We start from the raw sequence: 23,804 nt of genomic DNA, 5'->3' as shown, positions 1-23,804 counted from the left end.
TGACTCCTGCTCTTAGACTCTTCCCACAAAAGTTATTACCACATTATCTCCCCACTATTATCAACAGGGAGTATGATGGGGAAGGAAGGGTATGAGATCTGAAGTCAGTCTGACTGGGTTTGAATCCTGGCTTTGAATTCTAACTTTGTGACCTTGAGCTAACAGTTGGTGCCTTAATTTTCTCATCCAACAAAAGGGGTAAAAATAATACTGATATCATTGGGTTGTTATGAGCATTAAATGATAAAACATCTGGATCACTAGTGTTTTAATAGGTATTCATTTATGAACTTTTAATTTTGAGATAATTATAGACATACAGAAGAATTGTATAAGTAGTACAGAGAGTTCCCATACACCTTCTCCTAGTGTCACTGTCTTACATAAGCAAAGTACAGTTACAGAAACTAAGAAATTAACATTGGTGCCTTACTATTAACTACAGTATGGGCTGTTCAATTTGCACCACTAATGTTCTTTTTCTCTTCTGGGATCCAATCCAGGATCTCACACTGTGTTTATTTATGCTTCCTCCTTTCTCTGTAGTTCCTCAGTCTTTCCTTATTTTTCATGTCCTTGATACTTTTGAAGAATACTGGTCATTGTAGTGTGTAAAATGTCCCTTAATTTGGGTTTGCCTGATGTTTATTTACGATGAAGTTGAGGTTATATATTTTGGCAAGAATGGCACAGAGGTGATGCTGTGTCCTTCTCAATGTACCATATCAGGAGCTACATACTGGTACGTCTGATTACTGTAATATCAGTTAATATGCCTTGATCGCTTAGTTACAGTGGCACGTGCCATGTTTCTCCACTGTAAAGTGGCTATATTGCCCTTTGTAATTAATAAATATTTTGGACGTGATACTTTGAAACCAAGCAAATATCTTATTTCTTCATAAACTCTCATGCGCTGACTTCAGCATTTATCATTGGATCTTGTCTATAGCAATTATGACTGTGATGTTCTAATAGTGATATTCTATTTCCCTCAGTCTGTCTTCATCTATTAATTGGAATTCTCCTGTAAGGAAGAGTTTTCCTTTTGCCCCCTTTTATTTGTTTATTTATCCACGTCAACATAGGAGGATCTATTAACTTTTCCTTAAAAAACAGTAAGTTTCCTGGGCTTCCCTGGTGGCGCAGTGGTTGAGAATCTGCCTGCCAATGCAGGGGACACCGGTTCGAGCCCTGGTCAGGGAAGATCCCACATGCCGCGGAGCAACTAGCCCCGTGAGCCACAATTACTGAGCCTGTGCGTCTGGAGCCTGTGCTCCGCAACGAGAGGCCACGATAGTGAGAGGCCCGCACACCGCGATGAGGAGTGGCCCCCACTTGCCGCAACTAGAGAAAGCCCTTGGTAGAGAAACGAAGACCCAACACAGCCAAAAATAAATAAATAAATTAAAAAAAAAAAAAAAAAAGCAGTAAGTTTCCATGATACGCACAGCTCTCTTCCAGCTAAAATGACCATGCCTCAAGCAGGAATCCCCAGCTGGGTTTGAAACAGTGATGAAAGCAGATGTCCATGCTTGAGAGAGGTGCTGTCATCCACCCAAATGACCCTGGCACCCCACTTACTGTAGCCCATCAGGGTGAGCGCTCCTATAAGCATGATCAGAGTCTGGAGAGCATCCGTGTAGATCACAGCAGCCAGGCCACCTAGTGGGAAGATGAGCACTGAGGTGAGGGTCAGGTACTCTGGGGGAGAGGAGTTACTTGGGTGCCAGAGGCAACTTGGAATTTCAAGACCTGACGGGGGAGAGTTCCTAGTGTTGATTGTTTGCAAAGATGGCCACAATATCTCCTTCCCAGGTGCCTGCCCATTTAGTAATGTGGCCTTGCTGCTCCTTTCACGTTGAGGTGAAGATTTCTCTTCTTCTTAAATATGGTTTGGCCGAATGACTTGCTTTAACCAATAGATACGGTGGAAGTGATGTTGTGCAGCTCCAAGTCTGGTCCTCAAGAGGCCTGCAGTTCCTGCTCTTGTTCTTGTGTTGCCCCGAGAACACTATGCTTCTTTAAGAAGCCCAGTCTAGCCTCATGGAGCATGAAGGGCCACCTGGAAGGAAAGCCCAGCTGACAGCCAAGCTAACCACCAGCCACCTGAGTGAGACCATGTTGTTCCACCCAGCTGTTCCAGGTACCATCTAACTAGTATAATTCAACCGAGCCAGGTGAGACCAGCAGAAGAACCACCCAGGCAAAGCATGGAATGAATTGTGGGCGGAAATAAACCATTAACTCCCTAATGGGGGGTAGGTGGTTAGTTACACAGTAATTTCTAACTGACATGGGAAGTGATGCTTGGGCCATGGTCCCCAAGCTCTGAAGACCTTTAAACATTGGAAAGAGGATGTGAGTACTAGGTATTCAGAGTCTAATAGGCTTCCCAAAGAGGGTCACAGTGGTTGGCCTCAGTGGATTCTTATTGGTCTTGCCACCTAGAAAAATCTTTGTAATGACAATCATGGTAGCAAATCCATCAGCATCTGGACAAAACAATCTTTCCAGTCTCTTCCCTATCCCTTTCTCCTTCCTCTTTCCCTACAGAGAAGGGACACTTATCTGACATGAACAGATTTACTCATGGGTAAAGTCACAGGACACTAAAAAAGCCAAACAGACATTCATGTGGGTGTGTTGTTCTGTGATTCCTCCTTCTTTGCCCCAGGAATAGGGTCATCTCACAAATGGAGAGAGAACTGGCTTAGCATCTGGCCCCAGTTCTCTGCTGGCCCCACTCAGGCAATTAGTCAGCCTGAGTGTGGTGAGATCCTGAAGACTGATACCACTGAAACCCACCCACGTCTCTATACTAATGTTTATTGGGCATTTATCACTCACCAGGCACTGCATCTAGTGTTTTATTCAATCACTCACCAAACATCTGGTGAGCGCCCAACCTAGTTCTACGTGGTAGGGATACAGAGGCAAACAAAACAGCATGTTGCCTGTCTCCTCAGAGCTTCTAGTCTAATGGGGGAGACACCCCCAAACAGAGAGATAGATTGGCAATTGCGACTAAACCTTTCCTTTCCCTGTGCCCCAGACACGTGGCTTCTGTTAGCGCTGAAAACTCAGCCCAGGTCTTTCTGCATCAGCGGGCTTTTGTATTTCTGAGAACTGGTCACTCTTCTGTCTAGAGCCTCCAGTGGTGTTCCACGGCATTTGGGACTAAATCCAGGCTCATCTGATTTCCTTCGAGGCTCCGGTGCCTGCCCTTCCCTCCACTCCTGTCTCCTCCCATCAGGGCTGCAGCACAGCCAATGCCGGCGTCACCACTGTCACTCCAGCTTGTATGAGTGGCCTCCTCCACAGCTAGACAGGACTCAGCCTCAACACATGTGCTCGCTCAGCTTCAGCCACCCTGACCCCCTTGCTACTCCTCAAACAAACAACACGGGTTCTCATGTCAGAGTCTTCCCTCTATCTCATTTAAATCTGGTCCACATATCACCTTAGAGAGGCCTTGCCTGAACGTTGGATGGAAAAGAATCCTCCCACCATTATTCCCCATCTTGTTATAACAGTATACTCTGACATCACTATTGGCTTCCTTGTTCATTGTCTGTCTCCCCTTCCCCACTAGAATGTAAGTTCTTTTGGAGTAAAGATTTTTTCTGTCATGGGAATTCCCTGGTGGTCCAGTGGTTAGGACTGGGTGCTTTCAATGCCGTGAGCCCGGGTTCAATCCCTGGTGGGGGAACTAAGATCCCACAAGCTGCACGGCCAAAAAAAAAAAAAAGATTTTGTCTATCTTGTTGACTGCTATGCCCCATTTCCTAGCACGATGCCTGGTATATAGTAGGTGATACATAGATAGATATAGATAATTTGTGGAATGAATTACACCAAGAGGAGGCAGAGAAGGATGAAACTGGAACAGAAGATGAGAAGGTGAATATTCAAAAGCAGATACATGTCCAGGTGCTGCACTCCACCAGCCACTCTTCTGGGATGCGAGTCTGAGGGGGAAAGCTGAGGCTCCCAGGCCTCAGGCTCCAGAATTGCAGTGGTTTATGGTCTAGCTTTGTATAGTGTGTGTGAATACCCATGCTCAGCAGTTAGTAGGTTCTAACGAATAGTTCTTGAATAAATAAATGGAAAATAGCTTTATGCAGTTGTGGTCCCTTTAAAAATCCTCCCTTCTATCAGGCATCCCTCTTCCTTTGGACGATGACCAAGAGAAATCATATTATCTGGGGTGATGGACTGAGGGTTCATGAAGACATGGTCTTAGCACACTGGAACATCAGAAGACGAGCCAGGAAAAGACAGGGTGGCCCACAGCCCCTGCCCACCACCTCTCCCAGAATCACCCCTTGTTCAGTCGTACCTGCAACAGTGTATAGAGCTGTGATGGCCAGCAGCCCGACTATGGCCAGGTAGAGATTTAGGCGCAAAGACTGCTGAATGAAGATGGCACCTGCATACATGTCTACCTGGAGAGACATGAAGTTGACGGGTGAATGAATGGATGGACGTTTTAGCACAGTTTCCCCAGGCTCAGACCCTAGCCTTGATTCTGGCAAACACAGAAACATCATATGATGTCCTTTCTTCATCTCTTCCTAGATCAGGGGTCTCAAACGGGAGCCCTACGGGTGACTATGTTTGAGGCCCCTTCACTGGGCTAATACAAGCGCCTCAGTCGTCTTCCTGATTCTATTCTTGATCTGCCTACTCTCCATCCTCCACACTGCAGCCTTTATCAAATACCATCATGATCATCTCATCCTCATCAAAACTCTTCAGTAGCTCCCTACTGCCCCCAAGATGATGCTCAAATAAGTTAGAGCTGTATACCAGCCCCTCCATGGTTTGCCTGCCACTTGACCTCATTTTCTTGACTCACTTCATGCTCCCAGACGCACTGAAATACACCCGTTTTCTTATTCTGTCCAGCCCTCTGGAATGCCAATCCCCCTTTCTCTGCATCCTCTCTACATCCTCCTCAGATGTAACTTTCCTCGGGAAGGTTACCCCACATCTGTAGCTTCCCACCAGAATGAGAGCAAGCATTGTCCTTCTGCCTTTCACATCTGGAGCTGGCCCAGAGTCAGCTATGGTTGTTTGAATTGAATGGGAATTCCTCTGCCCACCCCCCTCCCCCACATAGGACAAGGTTTCCCCCAGCTCCAGATGGAAGAGAAGAGGGCATCGGTGTGAGTCAGGCTGAGCAGCACGTACTGGAGGCTGCAAAGTATCTGCTCTGGCTGCTTTCCAGAAGACCTGCCCATCCAAACGTCAGGGTGGGGCAGGCTCAGTGGGCCATCAGCACATATGATTAATAGTTGATAACTGCCTGATCCCAGGAGGAAGATGACAGACCCACCTGAGGGCTCTCAGAGTCCCATTCAGCGATGGGCACCATCCCAAGATGTTGCTGAAGAAGCTTTGGCAGGAGAAGGGGGAGGAGTCCTTTCCTCTACCTTTTTTCTGTACTTCCTCTGCCCCAGCTTAGCCTTTGCCCCCACCCCTCCCAACTTCCTTGAACCTCCCAGAAGCTTCCTCAATAGGGGAGGGACACCACCAGCTGAGCTTCTCACCAGGCTGTGTCCCCACCTTACCGAGATCTTGGTGAAGATGTAGATAAACAGGTAGAGCACAGCCAGGATGATGGGGATCCTGTTGCCGCCAAAGCGTTTCCTTAGGTATTCTGGCATCGTGGTGACCTGGGGACCAGAGTTGAGATTTTGCCACCCAACAGCCCTTCTTCCCCCTCCCCGCTTCTCCCCAAACTCAGAAGCACAGATGGTCTTCTTGGGATTCTCAATGGGAGACTTAAAAGAGAAGAGAAAATGGAACAAAGGGGTAGGGTGAGGATGGACTGGGGTTCTGTGCAGAGTTAGGTACCCAACTACCATATATCCCAAATGTATACGCCACCCCAATTTTTGCCCTCTCCTGTGTTATTAATGTTATTACATAAAACTTATTAATATAGATGTTACTATTATAAAACTTAATGTTTTTCTTTAAACCAACTCATGTTTATATTGAAGTAAACTTATCTAAAAAGAAAACTTCAAATCACCACTGTAAATGAAATATCAATCCTAAACTTAAGGGAACCAGCAAAAATATGCACATGGATAATAAAATCACTCATTCATGTTCTATTCTTCCCTGGCAACTTCCTCTTGCACACCAAAAACCCTGGACCGAGAGCTTACTCATTCAAAAGAAGTCAGGAAAAGTGTTGAACAGGTGTTAAATGCTCACTAACACCAACATGAGACTTCACCCTTGAGCTCATTGAAAGATGATGGAAGAGGAAATAATTTCGCCAGGTGATTCAGTGTATTTGGCTCCATGTCTAACACCTAAACTCATCTCAAGCATCTCCATTTGTCCATGTTCTAACCTTTGGGGAAGTTGCTCTCATGTAACCCTTCAGCCACGTTACCAGGAGCAGAGAATCCAGAGACAGCAGAGAAACCAGGGAAGCACTGAATTAGGTCCAGATGGGTGGGCCAAAGCTAGGTGCCATTACCATATAAGGCACCCCAGGGGCTGAGCCATACCGAGGAGAACCATTATTTGGGTGGCACTTTGGGGATAGCATGTCCTTGCCCAGTCTCCTCACTGTACCCGCAGACTTGGGGGTTGAGACAATGCCTTGTCTAGACAATGGAACCTCAAATGCACAACTGTTCTTCCATGAGGTCCCGGATGTTGGATGGGAAAAGACAGAGTAATGATTATGTTTGCAGCCCCTCGTCCAGGCTGTTGCTGCTTGGGTGTTCCTTAGTCTAACCCAGGGAGTAGACTAATAGGTACCCGATCATGAGCTGATAAATGGCAAACCATCCATCCCAAGGTCAGATTGTGAAGGTAGAAGAAGTTGGGAGTGGAGACTGGGAGAGACTGGATGGCCAGACTTGATTCAAGAATGGTAAGTTGTTGGGGCTTCCCTGGTGGCACAGTGGTTGACAGTCCGCCTGCCAATGCAGGGGACACGGGTTCGTGCCCTGGTCCGGGAAGGTCCCACATGCCGCAGAGCGTCTGGACCTGTGAATCATGGCTGCTAAGCCTGCGTGTCCGGAGCCTGTGCTCCGCGACGGGAGAGGCCACAACAGTGAGAGGCCCGTGTACCGCAAAAAAAAAAAAAAAAAAGAATGGTAAGTTGTTAATAGTAGAATCTGGGTACAGTATTCAAGACTATAAGAGTGTCCAGTGTCAAATTATTTCAACACTGATGTAGGTTTGAAATTTTTTTCATAATAAAATATTGGCCAAAAAAATTGAACTCTAGGAATAAATAGACACCTTAAAATTAAAAAGAAGCATCTCTTTCCTCCCCCTCTCCCCAAAAGGGCAACTCAGGATTCTGACCCTCATGAGTGGCTTGCCTCAACCCTCTGATTTGTTGCAAGGCAAACACAGCAGGGATTTTCCAGAAGCACATTGCACTGAGATCTGACACTCTACCAGGGAATAACACACGGAAAGATTCAATCAAACCATATTGAATGGACACACTCTTGGTGATGGTATGAAAGCTAATTAGAGAGAGCGCATGAGAACTTCAGCCCATTCAGATAAGTGGACCAAGGAAGATGCTGCTCAAGAGGATTCACTATCTCGTCTGTGAATGACAGCCACCAGCTGGTCTTGGTGGGGAGCAAGACTCTTATCATTGGCTGACAGATTTTTTTTTTTTTTTTTTGCGGTACGCAGGCCTCTCACTGCTGTGGCCTCTCCTGCTGCAGAGCACAGGCTCCGGACGCGCAGGCTCAGCGGCCACGGCTCACGGGCCCAGCCGCTCCGCGGCATGTGGGATCTTCCCGGACCGGGGCACGAACACGTGTCCCCTGAATCGGCAGGCGGACTCTCAACCACTGCGCCACCAGGGAAGCCCAGGACTGACAGCTTTTATCATCAGTTGACCTCCATTACGATCTAGAGAGCCACACAGCCTGCCACATGCAGGAAGTTTCTGATGAGCTAAGAAAGGAAGGAGGCATGAAAGTCATCAGAAGGCGAGCAGTACTGGTATCTAGAAATCAGACTCTGGGGAGAAATGTGAAGCTTGCTGACAGACGGGACACAGAACCTAGGCTGTTTGTCATAAAGTAGCTAAGAAGGCAATTTGCCATCAAGCGAGGTTGAGAGAGACAGAGACAGAGAGGTGAATGACTGTTAACACAGGAACCACCCTCTGAGTGTTGCTGGGTGAATGTTAACAGGAAATAAACGCAGCCAATGACAACTGCCCTGAGAGGGGACCGCCCAAGTGCCTTGGTCTGGTGGTTCCTCATCTCCTGGGGGTGCAGGGCAGTGAGGGAACTTCAGCATCTCTCTTACTCTCCCTTGAATCACGTCCAGACAGCCACACTCAGTCCTCATGTAAAACCCCTCCCTCTTCCTCGGAAACCCATGCCATCCGGCCATAGCAACTTCTGCCCACCCCAAGCCTCCCAGGAACACTGTCCAGCAGCCAATGAGAATTCAGCTCCTCCACTGTCTTCCCCTCTTTCTAGACTTTCCCTGAGTCTGGAAGCAGCTTCAAGGACAGTGACGAGCACCCACTGGGACATCTTGTACAGTGTCTTTGTTTAACCCCAACAGATGGGCATTTCCACTCCAGCAACCCATTTCTCTGGCCAACATCCAAACCTCGTCATCTCCAGGACCCCATTCACCTCCGATACCCCAAATTTTCATCAGTGCAACCCTTCCGTTTGCCCACTCTGATGACCCCGGCTTTGGGACCTGACCAAGACTTTCAGTCCCTAATTGGTGCCTCTTCTTTTGGGTGTCAGCTCATCCTTCATTTCACTTCCTTCTGAAATCAGGGACCCCGCTACTGAGCAATTTCAACAAATATTTTTCAAATACCTACTATGTATCAGGCACTGTTCTAGACACTGGGAGAAAACAGAGATAGTTCTTGCCCTCCTGGAGCTTACAATCTAATGGGAGAGACACACAGTCTAGTGCAGTGGCTCTCAATGGAAGGAAGAGATTTCATACCTCCCCAGGGAACATTTGGCAATGTCGGGAGACACCGCAGCTGCCACAGTTTGGGGGGGTGCTATTGACATCTAGTGGATAGAGATCGGGGACGTTGCAAACATCCTACAATGAACAGACTACCCCTCACACACGCATAAAAACACACAACAAAAAAAAAAAAAAAAAACACACAACAAAGAATTATCCTGCCCCAAATGTTACTACTGCTGATGTTGAGAAAGTATAATGGGAAAAACACACAGTCTAATGGGAGAGGCGTATTCATTTAATAATCACACAAGCAAAGGCAAAACGGCAACTGTGGCGAACACAATGAAGGAGGAGACGTCACCTAATCAGAGAGGTCAGAAAGGGCTTCCTGGAGGAATAGTTGCTTGAAGTAGGATTTGGATAGATGATAGGAGTTAACCGAATCACAAAGGAAAAGGAAAACTTTCCAGCAAGAGGGGAAAGCACTGTAAAGGGCTGGGGAAGTAGAGAGCCTGGTAAGGATGAGGAACTGTTAGACCAGTGCCTGGAATGCAGTTGGCATTCAGCTCAATAAATGCTTCTTCAATGAACAAATAAATGAATGAACTGACAGGAGTAAACTGGTGGTTAGAGAGTAGGGTGGGCCTCTAAAGAGTAGAGGTCATTTTCCATATTCATAAGTAAAACTGGTCTGTAATTTTCTTGATGGGTCATATTGGCGTTATCCTATTCTCAAAATATGGTAGACCAAAATTACTTCTAGGTGGATAATTGACTTAAATGTGAAAAGTTCTAGAAGGTAATATAGGAGAATATCTTTATGACTTTAGAGTAGGAAATATTTTTTAATAAGACATAAAAGATAGTAATTAAGGAAAAATGATAAATGGAACTACATTAAAACTAAGATCTGTTAAAGGGAACCCTCCTACACTGTTGGTTGGAATGTAAGTTGGTGTGGCCAGTATGGAAAACAGTATGGAGGTTTCTTAAAAAAATAAAAATGGAGTTGCCATATGATCCAACAATCCCACTCCTGGGTGTATATCCGGACAAAACTCTAATTCAAAAAGATACATGGGGACTTCCCTGGTGGTCCAGTGGTTAAGAATCTGCCTTCCAATGCAGGGGACGCAGGTTCGATCCCTGGCCAGGGAACTAAGATCCCCCATACAATGGGGCAGCTAAGCCCATGCACTGCAAGTACTGAGCCTGCGTGCTCTAGAGTCCATGCACCACAACTAGAGAGAAGCTCGCGCACCACAACGAAAGATCCTACATGCTGTGACGAAGACCCAACACAGCCAAGTAAATAAATAAATATTAAAACAAAACAAAACCAAAAAGATACATGCACCCCAAGTTCATAGCAGCACTATTCATAATAGCCAAAACATGGAAACAACCTAAATGCCCATCAACAGATGAATGGAGAAAGAAAGACAAATACTATACAATATCACTTATATGTGGAATCTAAAATATGACACAAATGAACCCATCTACGAAACAGAAATAGACTCACAGACATAGAGAACAGACTTGTGGTTGCCAAGGGGGTGGGGGGTGCAGGAGGGATGGATCGGGAATTTGGGATTAGCAGATGCAAGCTATTATATATATAGAATGGATAAACAACATGGTCCTGCTGTAGAGCACAGGGAACTCTATTCAATATCCTGTGATACACCATAATGGAAAATAATATGAAAAAGCATGTATATATATGTATAACTGAATCACTCTGCTGTACAGCAGAAATTAACACAGCATTGTAAATCAACTATACTTGAATAAAATAACTTTTTAAAACATCTAAGATCTGTTCATCAAAAAACACCATTAAGAGAGTTAAAAGGCAAACCACAGAGTAAGTGGGGAAAAGATATTTGCAACACATATAATCACCCTAAGGGTTTGTTTCCAGAATGTATAAAGAGCTTCTATCAGTAAGAAGAAGCTATATAACATAATAGAAAAGTTGGCAAAAGTCCTAGACAAGTTACTTCCCTAAAGAGAAAGTTCAAATGGCCAGAAAATATATAAACAGAATTTTCAGTGGAAAGAACAGTGAGTGGGACGTCCCTGGTGATCCAGTGGTTAAGAATCCACGTTCGGGCTTCCCTGGTGGCGCAGTGATTGAAAGTCCGCCTGCCGATGCAGGGGACACGTGTTTGTGCCCCCGTCCGGGAAGATCCCACATGCCGCGGAGCGGCTGGGCCCGTGAGCCATGACTGCTGAGCCTGCGCGTCCGGAGCCTGTGCTCCGCAATGGGAGAGGCCACAACAGTGAGAGGCCCGCGTATCGCAAAAAAAAAAAAAAAAAAAGTGTTCATAGCAGCATTGTCCATCATAGGCTAACATTAGGAGCAACCTTGTTTATGTGCATCAGGACATGTATAAAAATGTTCACAGCAGCGTTGTCTATCACAGGCCAACATTAGGAACAACCTAAATGCCCACGAACAAAAGAATAGACAAATATATTGGGGTATAGTCATACTACAGGATACTACATAGCAATGGAAATGAACATACCAGCTACATGCAAGGAAAGAATGTAACCCCCCCAATTCTATGTATATTTCATTCCAGAAAAGTACAATTAAACCATCTTGTTTAGGTATATGCCCAATTAAAACTGTGAAGAAAAGTAAAGAAGGGAGTCCAATGAAAGTCACTGTGAAAGGAAGGCATCTGTGATCTGCTAAAGGCAGGTGGGGGAGTGTTATATTTTGTGTCTTTTGGACGCCCCATGCAGCATGTGGAACTTCCCCGACCTAGGATTGAACCCGTGCCCCCTGCAGTGGAAGCACGGAGTCTTAACCACTGGACCGCCAGGGAAGTCCCTGTTTTGTGTCTTGATCTGGGTGTTCATTTTACAGTAGTTTGTTAAGCTGTACATTTGTGCTTTACCACTTTTCTCTGTGTTTATTTTATTGCCCAATAAAAATAGATTGGGTAGCTTTTTATCTTTTTTCAGCACTCTGGCATTTATTATCTAATATGGGCTTAATCTTCTCTCTGAATAAGATGTTGCCCAAAGAATGTCTAGAGTCACAGGAATTTTTTATTGAACAACAGAGCTTGGAGATCCTTTCACAGCAGCACAACTCTGTCCGTTTCAGCCCTTTTCACAGCATGATATCCACAGTACAGATGCCCAGTCCCCTAATGAGCGATACTGGGGTTGTCCACAGGTTTTTCTATTACAAACTATAGAAGTCATTTCAAATCTTCATGCCTCTTATTAACCTTCGACCACACAAATTCCTTCCTCATTCAGCAAATGACACTGTCTTCTACTTCCCAGAGAAAATGGAAACCATCAGCTGAGAACGTCTGGCCACTCTACCTATGAATTAACCTACATCTCCACCATCCTTTACTCTTTCCTGTACTAGGTGCTCAAGAAATATCTGCTGATGCTTTGGCCCAGAGATCCTCAGTCCCAGTCAGTGTTGTTCTATCCCAGAGATTTTGTCTATGTGGGAGCTAATCACAGGTGGGTATGGGCAGAACCAGGTCCCTAGTCACCAAAAACCATGCTTTTAGACTATTATCTCCAAGTGAGGTTATTTATCCCTACATCACTGCCCTTTGCATAAGGTTGCACTACTTCTGCTACGGAGTGATTTTTTTTTTCAATGATTTCTCTGATCATTAAGTAGTTCTTTCTACTTTGTGTATTTTTTTTAATTTCTGTAATAAAAAGTTAAAATCAGTTATTGCTTGATGAATAACACTATGATATTGTATGATATCTTGCCCTGTGTAGTAGAATGTCTAAAATAGAATTAAGTCTAGATGGTATGAATGACAGAAAACTGTCAGTAAGATCACAGGTGATTTTTAAGTTTATTTTTTTATTTTATTTTTTGGCTGCACTGCACAGCATGTGGGATCCTAGTTCCCCCACCAGGGATCGAACCTGTGCCCCCTGTATTGGAAGCATGCAGTCTTAACCACTGGATTGCCAGGGAAGTCCCTAGAAGTGATTTTTTTAACTTATTTTTCAAAAAGTCTAAAGCAGCATTATTTTGTAACAAAAATTTTGACATATCACATCAGCCAGAAATAACTCAATAATTATGGTTTTGGGTACAAAGGAAGAAAAAAAATCACTGAATCGCGCGCGCGCGCGCGCGCGCGCGTGTGTGTGTGTGTGTGTATGTTAAAAGCAGTAATATGTTGTGGCTTAAACATTTAGAAAAGACTGTGATTTTTACATTTGTGTTTTGGCATTAAAAAATTTTTTTGAGCCTACGTTTCTTCCAGCTTCTGAAAGCCCCTGCCCCCCATGTATCTTTGATGTCCATCACTAGGTGGGAAATGCTAAGGACAGGGTTCCTAATTGTCTCAGCTGTGCATCATCCCACGCTAATGCTGGGACCTCTGAGGGACTAACGCAGAGGCCCCCAACCCCCGGGCCGCAGACCAGTGCCGGTCCAAGGCCCATTAGGAACCGGGCCGCACAGCAGGAGGTGAGCAGCGGGCGGGCCAGCGTGGCTTCATCTGCCGCTCCCCATGGCTCCCCATCGCTCGCATTACCTCCTGAACCATCGCTCACGTTACCGCCTGCACCATCCCCACCATGCCCCCTTCCCATGGAAAAATTGCCTTCCGCGAAACCAGTCCCTGGTGCCAAACGCACTGCAATGGAGAGTGGCCCCTGCTCACCGCAGCTGGGGAAAAGCCCGTGCGCAGCATCGAAGACCCAATGCAGCCAAAAATTAATTAATTAATTAATTAAAAAAAAAAAGTTTGGGGACCGCTGGTATAATGGATGTCCGCAGGCAGGAGGGAGGGAAGGATGCTGGCGGGAGGGAGGGAATGCAAAGCTGACCCTCCCGAAGGGTCTTCCTGTTCCATAGCACCCCAGCCCCCCTCAGACTCACCTGACCAGCGATGTAGATAGGGAGGAAGATCCAGGCCAACATCAGCACGGAAAATAAGCCCTGCCGGGGAAAAGCGGAATCAGGATTCAGCTCCCACCCAGACTGTGGTGTCAGCACGGATTTCCCCGTGTCCAGATGGAACCTGGCCTCATCTGCCTCTGGCTCCATCTCTTACTTACTGAGTAGCTCACCCTCCCTGGGCTGTCACATTTTCATGTTTACATAGGACACAGGGATGAAGTAGGGCAGAATGGAACTAGAAGCTCTTTGTGGCCCCCAGTGCTGTGTGTCCTAAACCTTGAGTGTCCCCCTTCGTCCCCTTGTGTTCCCTCCCCTCCTTGGGCTGGGGTTAAATCAAGCCTGTGAGTTCCGGCAGGCCACTCTGATGATCACTCTGGTGATGCTGGAAGAGTTTATACAGGTCTCTGAGACTCACTCTTCTCACCTGTGAAATGGGAGTAACTGCCCCCACCTGGTTGTTGGAAGGAAATCAGTGAGATGATGCTTACTGAGCACTTACGATACACCAGGCATTCCTGTGCACACTTTATAAGCATGAATTCATTTAATCCTCTCAATGACTCGATATGGCAGGTATCATCATTATCTCTGTTTTATACATGAGGCTCAGAGAGATCTAGTAACTTGCCCAAGGTCACACAGCTTATAAGTTTTAGAGCCCAGATGTGAACCCAGGCAGTCTGGTTCTAGTCTGTAATTGAATCCTGTAATATGATGATGTATGTGGTGTACTTAAGTCTGTGGCACAGAGTAAGTGCTTAAAAAATGTGAGTCATTATGAAGATGAAGATCACTACTACTAAGTGCATCCCTTCCCACTAAGTGAAAATCATCCTGCTACATAGAAGAGTGTGTCTTATCTCTTGGGTACCTGTGGGGTGGCAAAAGGATCAAGAACCACTGAACCACAAAGTTTTGTGATGGGCAATTGATATCTAATATACAGAAACACCCTCCAGTCCCACAAAACCTTCTATCTTCTGCATCCACGTGGGAGAGACTCTGAGCCTTCTTCACACATGTATTTGCCTTATGGGCTCCCATCAAGTAAACACAGGGAGGCCTGGGACTTGCAGATCAAACTGATTTTTGTTAACTAGGGGTGCCCTTGATGATTCCTGTTTGCTTTTTCATAAAGCACCACTCTATTTTTAAAAGAGCAGAGCATGCATACAACTGCTCCCTGGGATCTACCTACTGCGTAGAGGGTGGGCTGTCCATGCCCTGGTAACATACGTACATTAAATTCATAAGCAGTTACAGAAAGGCCCGCAGCAGCACCTGACCCTGCCAGGCCAATGAAATGTCCACTTCCAACATTGCTGGCAAACAAGGATGCACCCACCTGTGGGGAGATGATAGATCAGATCTTGGAGCCAAGGCCTGGTGTAGCTTCTTCCCACCACCAGTTCTTCCCATTCCCCAAAGAGACCAAGACAAAAGGAGAAGTGGAGAAAGCAGGGCCATCCCTAGCCCATCTAAGCAACTTTTTAGAAATCAGAAGCCTCTTCTTCCCTAAGACTATTTTACTTCCACCTTTAGAAAACTGGCATAACAAATACACATATCTATGATGCCTAAGATGTGAACCGTGTCCCCTCTAGGGTTGTGCAGTGCACAACTTGAACAACTGTGTGCAGCATCCCTGGGGGGGAGGGAGGATGACAGGTGTTGTAGAAAGTGCTTCAGGATGAGAATCACGAAGCCTGTGTTATTCCCCAACTCTGCTTCTAACTTAGCAAAGAAGAGAGCCCTCCTTCTAGTAGAAATCTAAGTGGCCAAGACGGTAATTGATGACCACAATCCCTGGTCTCAGTTGATTGCATGAGACAGGCCTGGCCCAAGCTGGGCCAATTACATTCTCTCTCCTGGGAATCTGGAACTGGGAAACCATATTTGCTGGTCCCTTAGGCTGGGGGTGTGTAACCCAGGGAGGTGTGTGTGTAGCAAGGGGATGGGGGAGGTGAGTAGCATGTTCAGCTATGCACTCATCACTGCCACTCTGCTGAGAGAGAGGAGAATGAGGTAGACTTGCAGAGAAAGGCAGATCAAGAGAGGACAGAGCGAGATGGAGACAGAGATAGAGATAGGTGAGGGAAGGAGGGAGAAAGAGACAGAGAGGGAGCTATCTGTGAGAGGACTGTTGTGCCTCCCATTGACTTTCTGGTCTCTGGTTTTCATCTGATTCTATTCCATTGATCTATCCTTATACCAGTATCACACTCTCCTGATTACTGTAGCTTTGTAGTAAGTTTTGAAATCGGGAAGTATAAGTCCTCCAACTGTTTTCTTCCTTTTCAAAATTGTTTTGGCTATTCTGGGTCCCTGCATTTCCATCTGAATTTTAGGATTGGTCTGTCAATTTCTGCAAAAAAAGAGGAGGGGATGCAGCTGGAATTTTGATAGGAATGGTGGTGAGTCTGTAGTTCAGTTTAGGGAGTATTACTATTTATGTTAAATAGATACTATCTAGTGCACCATTTTAATTCCCTTATTGCTAGCTCAGGCGGCTACAATGTCAAACAATTGCCACTGATTTTTTTTAAACTAATGCCTCTGGGTAAAGGGCTGCTCACACTAGATCATCACTGAGTCATATCAAATAAAGACAAGTTGTGCAAGGGAAGCTTTCCAGGGAACTGCAAGGTGGGTAAAATACTGACAATAATATGAGAATGGGACTTTGAAAGAGATCCAATCCTGTTCTAACCAGTGGCCTTCAAGACTACTGCAGAGCTGAAGAGAAGGGAATGAGAATAGAGCCAGGTAAAACCCTACAAAACTTCCTGTTCTTACTGAGATTCAGCTGTTTTTCTTGAATTAAAGCTCCCTGGATGGATACTAGCATTAAGTCAATTTCCAGAGTTCTGAAAATGATGATTTTGACAATTTTGCCACTGTTCTCATTGCTTTTATGCAGGAGGAGATTTCAAAGATCTTTATTCTGCCATTCCCAATGACACCATTCTGCATGCTCCTCTGATTCTCCACCCTTCCCATAAAGAATCTGCGCTGGCCTGTGGCTTATTAATGTGGTGAAAGTGACACTGTGTGACTTCCAGGCCAACACACAACAGCTCTGCAGCTTGCATTTTTGCCCTTGGAATCAGATGCCTTGTGTAAAACCTTGGGCCGGGCCATTAGATGATGAGAGGCATATATAGAGAGTGAAGTCCTTGCCTTCTAGCCAGTCTAGCTCCTGCCAGAGCTCCAGATTTGTGATGAGGCCATTTTGGACTTCCAGCCCTTCCCAGCCACCAGCTAAACGCAGCTCCACGAGTGACTCTAAAGAGCGGGGGAGGAACCACCCACTCAAAACACGCAATCATTAGAAATAATACACTGTAGCTGTTTTAAGCCACTAAATGTGTAGGTGGTTTGTTAGGCAACAACAGCTAACTAATGTACATGTTCCAAAGCCTATTCTCTCTCTCTCTCTTTTTTTTTTTTTCACTTAGTAATTACAGAGAAAATGGATTTATTAATCAGGGGCAGACCTGGATTAACAAAACTCCTAAGATTTACACATAAAAGCAGAAAGCTAATTGATTTCCAGTGAGACTTACAACTGGGTATGCAACCAGATATTCAAATTGTCTAGCCTCTACAGCCTCTCCATGTAGATAAGCTACGTGAGAAGCCAAACTATAATCAGAAGGTTGCTTTGTGGACTAGAGCAGTTCATAATGTGATCCAAATGTTTAGCGCTATCAGACTCTGTCTACCAGCGACAGACATCTGCTACTTGAAATGAAATGATGGGATATGCACAAAGGCACCTGCCCCCTGGACAGTGTTTAGGTGGGCCAAGGCTGTGACAGACCACATAAACCTCTATAACCAATTCTTATCAGAACTAGTATTGATTTTCTATAGATGTTAACATTTTATCAAGCCAAAGCCCAAACTCTTAACCACATCTCCTTCACATTGACATCATTCTCCTTAGGTGAAGAAAGCAAAAAAAGCTCCAAAATTTCCCTTTGCTTCTTGACCTGGGGAAGGGTCATCCAAGGAGTATGAGCACAGAAATGGTCCCAGAAGTGACATGCGAAAGCAGGCATACTTAGGTGGGCTGCTGTATTGCTACTGAATTTTAGGAACTCAGCATCACTCCTCATAGAGACCACTAGGGCAGGATTTCTTAAAACTGTCGCTGAATATTTCCTTTGTAGCCTTCTCTAAGTTCACTGTACCTGCACTGCTATTTACTTAATATTTTACTTTATATTGACTTCTTCTTTAACTCATATACATGAATCACATTATTTAGTCAATGTATTAGATATTAATACAATATATTAGTAATATAATAGTACATGCATATATATATGCACCCACAGCCTTAAGTAGAAAATCAGTATCACTTGCTCTACATAGAAGAGATATATGCATAGAAGAGATATATGCATTCTCTTTTAAACACAGAGATTAGGGCTTCCCTGGTGGCGCAGTGGTTGGGAGTCCGCCTGCCAATGCAGGGGACGCAGGTTCGTGCCCCGGTCCGGGAAGATCCCACATGCTGCGGAGCGGCTGGGCCCATGAGCCATGGCCGCTGAGCCTGTGCGTCCGGAGCCTGTGCTCTGGACGGGAGAGGCCACAACAGTGAGAGGCCCGCGTACCGCAAAAAAACAAAACAAAACAAAAAACAGAGATTAGCCAGTGCTGGAAGGTTGGTAAAACCATATTAGTACCAAACTTTGTTTCTTTTATGTAACCAAGAGGATTAACAGAGAACAGGAAAGGGAATAATGTTCTCACTAAGTAATTTGATGTTATTTAATGCTCTGTCTGTGCACAACTGAAAAATCATGGGGCACATGTTACTTATATTTTGGGAAACACTGCACTAGATTACAAGCTCCTTGAGGGTGAAGACGAGCTCGCTAATGTCTCCTGTGTTTGGCACACTGCTGGACATATTCCTCAGGGAATTTTTTAAATGAATTCGTTGAATATATAATCCAGAGCTCATTTTTGGTATCTTTTGAGGACACTGTAGTCATTGTCTTTAGACATCTCATGGACCAGAAACTTATATACCTGTTATCTCTGCATCTTACATCCTACATCTTTTGGACTCCCTGCAAACGGGAGATGTCTTCTCTCTTTTTAGTTCAAAGATTTAACACTTATATTAGGAGATCAAGAATAAAGTTATTATTCCTGATCCCCTACTCAGGGCCCAGGAAGCAGAGGTCTGTGTGCATGTGTATGTTGTGTGTGCGTGTGTATATTTAGTAATGCCTTTAGCTACCCTTGAAAAGAAAATACTAATTGGGCTGTTGTATTTGTTATGTATGTTCTCAACACCCATTCCACCTTGTCCCAGCCATGCTCTCCAGTTTTCCTTCAGAGTCTAGCCCCTCTCATTTCTCATCACATATGCCTCAGAGCAGGCTCCATGCCCCACAGCTTAGGCACTGAGTGTGTGACCCAGTTAGCACATCATGAGTCAGTTAGCACATCAAACTACCTTGGTCACAGTGATTGGCACAGAGATGGGCAAGGGACACAATCAAAGATGGGATATTTTCCAGGGATACTGCCATGGAGGCAGGTGCTCTTCCCTTGCTAGGCTGGAACTTGAGAGGATGAAAGGTCTGGAGCAGTGGCCACCATCTTGTTGACATGAAGTTGAGCCTGTTTGGGAATAGCACCCATCCAGAAGAAGAGAAGCAGATAGAAATAGATAGATGATAGATAAATAACGGATAGATAAATGGTGATAGATAGATAGATAGATAGGATCAACAGAGGGAGAAACCAGGTCCTACTTATCACTTGGGCCCCTATACTCTGCCATACCTGAAACCAGACCAACCCTCAGTTTTTCCCTTAGGTGAGCTGATGAATTCTTTTTGTTCAAACAAATTTGAGTTGGAGCTAAGCCTTCTCTAGTCTAGACTGTGACTTCCAGACAACATGGAACCAGACAGTCCTGAGTGAGCAAAGGTTAGACAGAATATCAACACTTGAAGAGTCTTCGAGAAGTAATTTTAATTGAACCAAAGACTACTTACTGGCCACCACACCATGTCCCCTCCAGCTAGAAAATAGCCTTTCACCGTGTCTCTTTTGGTCTTCACTGTGGACTGAAACAAAGAAGAGGGGTGGGTGAGGGAAATGTTAGCAATCAGACACCTCCCAAAATGGTCTAGGCCACAGATTATAACCTGGGAGTCCAGCAGGCCAGACTCAGACATCAAATTTATTTTGGTTTTTTTTGTTTATTTGTTTTTGGGTTTTTGTTTGTTTTTGGTTTTTTTGCAGGAGTCCCTGAGCGATACTTCCCATGGACATCGTTTGCCTGAAATATCTTACTTCACTTTTTTTTTTTTTTTTTTTGCCATGCGGTTTGTGGGATCTTAGTTCCCCAACCAGGGGTGAAACCCGGACCCTCGGCAGTGAAAGCACAGTCCTAATCGCTGGACCACCAGGGAAGTCCCTCAACTATAATTAAAAAAAAGATTGAGGGACTCCCCTGGCAGTCCAGAGGTTAAGACTCCACGAGTCCACTGCAGGGGGCACGGGTTCGATCTCAGGTCAGGGAACTAAGATTCCACATGCCCCGTGGCTCGTCCAAAAAATAAAAACTAGAAATATTTTAAAAGTACAAAACTCTGAGGTCCTTTAAAAAAAAATGACTTCCCTGATAGTCCAGTGAATAAGACTGCGCTCCCAGTGCAGGGGGCCAGGGTTCAATCCCTGGTTGTGGGACTAGATCCCGCATGCATTCTGTAACTAAAAGATCCCACATGCCGCAATGAAGACCCCGCAGCCAAAATAAATATAAATAAATAAATAATTTTTAAAAATATAGTTGATGTGTGATATTACATAATTTACAGCTATATAATATGGTGATTCAAAATTTTTAAAGACTATACTCCATTTTAGTTGTTATAAAATATTGGCTATATCCCTCTATTGTACAATATATTCTTTTTTATTTATTTATTTATTTATTTGGCTGCATTGGGTCTTTGTTGCTGCACGTGGGCTTTTCTCTAGTTGCAGCGAGCGGGGGCTATTCTTCATTGCGGTGTGTGGGCTTCTCACTGGGTGCTTATCTTGTTGCAGAGCACAGGCTCTAGGCGTGCGGGCTTCAGTAGTTGTGGCTCGCGGGCTCTAGAGCGCAGGCTCAGTAGTTGTGGCGCACAGGCTTAGTTGCTCCGCAGCAAGTGTGATCTTCCCAGAGCAGGGCTCGAACCCGTGTCCTCTGCATTGGCAGGCGGATTCTTAACCACTGCGCCACCAGGGAAGCCCTGTACAATATATTCCTGTAGCTTATTTTATGCATAATAGTTTGTACCTCTTAACACCCTACCCCTGTATTGCTCCTCCCGCCCTTCCCTTGCCCCACTGGTAACCACTAGTTTGTTCTCTATATCTGTGATTCTACTTCTTTTTTGTTATATTCACTAGTTTGTTTATTTTTTAGGTCAAATATATTTTGTTTGACCCATGGTTTTTAAGAAGATTTTCATCTGAATGCCCTTAAAGGAGACATAAACTCTTCAGGTCAACACAGCCCCTACCACTCCCTGCCTCACAGATGTATAATAACCCACTAGATCCCCCTAGGCATTTGAGTTTTAGACTCATGGCTTGTATAGACAAGCCACAATGAGCTATAGATAGCTCACAATGGATATCGTTCATTGAGTATCAGTACTATGTGACAGACACTATACTAGGCATTTTGAAGCATCATCTCATTTTAATCCTCACCAACTCCTATGAGGTTGGTGTCATCAGGCCAGTTTAACAGATGAAGAAACTGTGGCTTGGAAGTAAAGTCATGTATGTAGTGCCAAATTTCTACAGAGCAGAAGGCTGGGAACTCAAACCTAGGTCAGCCTGATTTCAGAGCTCTTTAGGAGTGAGCTTCCTGGCATTAAAGGTGCTTTAACAGAGACATTTTAACCACTAAGTAGCTATTTGTGATCTTGGATAAGTGGTTTAACTTCTCCCAGCCTCTGCGTGCAGGTGTTGGTGAGAGGAGTCTTACTGGATGGGAGATGACATGAAATGATATCTTTTCATCCCTGCAAATGATCTTACTATAGAAAACAGACACTATGGCTCATTCCTGCTGAACCCTGACACAGGAAGTATTTTCCAAGAGTAAAGAACTCCTCGTGCTAAAAGGGATCGTCTAAATCCATGACTGCAAAAACTAGTAATACATCAGAGTCTCCCAGTTCTCTTGTGAAAATATAGATTCCCAGGAACTCTAACCCGCACCCTAACTCTACCCCTACACCTAATCCTGATCTCAAACCTGTCTGAATCAAAAGCCCTGACTCTTGGGAATTCCCTGGCGGTCCAGTGGTTAGGACTCAGCACTTTCACTGCCGGGGCCCCAGGTTCGATTCCTGGTCAGGGAACTAAGATCCCGCAAGCCAGGCAGCATGACAATAAATAAATAAATAAATAGATAGATAGATAGATAGATAGATAACTAAAAGCCCTGACCCTTAACAACATCTCACCCATCTCAATATCAGATCCATGGTCTTTGGGATGGCCAGTACTTTTATCCCCTGATTGATCTGGAGCAGGGAAAGCTAAGGGGTAAGAGTAGAGAAATGATCTACAAATAGTCAAACTGAAGTGGGGACACCTCAGTAGGCTACAGTTTTCAAGTCATTTGACCTGAAAATCAGATAGCAGCACCTCCTCTGCACTATCCTTTATCCCAAAGTTACTGTCTCTTTAATAGGTAAAGCATTCCTAGAAATTGATAAGAATAAGAGCAAGAACTTAATGAAAATGGGAAAAAAATGAAGCCATACTTCACATAAAGGAAACAAGTAGTTCTTAAACATATGTAAGGATGTTTATTTTAGCCTCACTGATTATAAGATAGTACATTGAGATATTGTGTTTCCCTGTCAGTTTGGCAAAAATGAAAAAGTTTGACAATGCAGTGTTGCTGTGGATGTGAAAATGTGACTTTCATACGTTTAATGATTTTGTGCAGATTGGCACTAAACCTAAGGAGGGCAATTTGACACAAGCTATCATAATTACAAATACATATATCCTTTAACCTGACGATTCCACTACAGGGAATTTATCCTACATTATAGTTGTATACATCCAAAATAATGTGTCCAAGACTTGTTCATTACGGCATAAATTTTAGTGTTAAGAGATGGGGAAAAATCCAAATGACCCTCAGCAAGGAACAGGTTAAATAAATTGCAGTATCATCATCTATGGAATACTGGGCAACTTTTTTTTTCAACACCTTTACTGGAGTATAATTGCTTTACAATGGTGCGTTAGTACTGGTCAACTTTTAAGAAGATGCAGAAGCGTCCATATACTGATATGAAAAGATATCCAGGAGACACTGATCAGTGAAACATATCAAAGTAAAAAACGGTATGTATAATAAGCTACCTTCTATTTAAGAATGAGGGAAATATACACATTAATATTTGCTTGGATTTACCTAAAGAAACTCTGGAAGAATACACTAATGTACTAAAAAGTTAATAACAGTGGTTGCCTGTGGAGGGAAGGGTAGTAGTAAGACTTTTCACTGTGTGTCATTTTAAGTTGTTCTTATTTCACTGCCTTTAAAAAAACAAAACTACTTTTTAAAGAGCATGGGCTTCAAAAAATAAAAAAAAATAAAAAAAAATAAAGAGCATGGGCTTCAAAGTGAAGGATATGGATTCTAACCTCAGCTCTCCTAACTTACTAACAGAATAAGGAACTTAAATTCTTTGAGCCTCGGTTTTCTTATCTATAAAATGGGGTATAGCAATAGTACCTTCTTCATAGCGACCTGTGCAAATTACAAGAGATAACATGAATGAAAGTGCCTAACAAGGTACTTGACACACAGTTGATACTCAACGCATTCTTTAAGTATTAAAGTTCTGATTAGGAAATTTCCTGGCGGTCCAGT

At 44.3% G+C, this 23,804-nt stretch overlaps 1 protein-coding gene across 8 annotated transcripts in view; it reads right to left on the bottom strand.

The window, feature by feature from the left end:
* SLC5A11 (solute carrier family 5 member 11) overlaps positions 1-23,804 on the bottom strand; it is a 51,995-nt gene that overhangs the window by 17,773 nt on the left and 10,418 nt on the right. For all 8 annotated transcript variants that reach the window (XM_032607135.1, XM_032607136.1, XM_032607137.1 and 5 more), the window contains exons 3-8: positions 19,900-19,971; positions 15,117-15,221; positions 13,856-13,915; positions 5,577-5,681; positions 4,343-4,448; positions 1,585-1,665 (exon numbers count right to left, since the gene is read on the bottom strand). In XM_032607135.1, coding sequence (XP_032463026.1) covers positions 1,585-1,665; positions 4,343-4,448; positions 5,577-5,681; positions 13,856-13,915; positions 15,117-15,221; positions 19,900-19,971 — 529 coding nt within the window. The remainder of the gene's footprint in view (positions 1-1,584; positions 1,666-4,342; positions 4,449-5,576; positions 5,682-13,855; positions 13,916-15,116; positions 15,222-19,899; positions 19,972-23,804) is intronic.

This window comes from Phocoena sinus, chromosome 15 (genome assembly GCF_008692025.1).
Source record: "Phocoena sinus isolate mPhoSin1 chromosome 15, mPhoSin1.pri, whole genome shotgun sequence".
Lineage (NCBI taxonomy): Eukaryota > Metazoa > Chordata > Mammalia > Artiodactyla > Phocoenidae > Phocoena > Phocoena sinus.
Note: the sequence above shows the minus strand (reverse complement) of the source record. Positions and strands in the feature narration are given on the sequence as shown.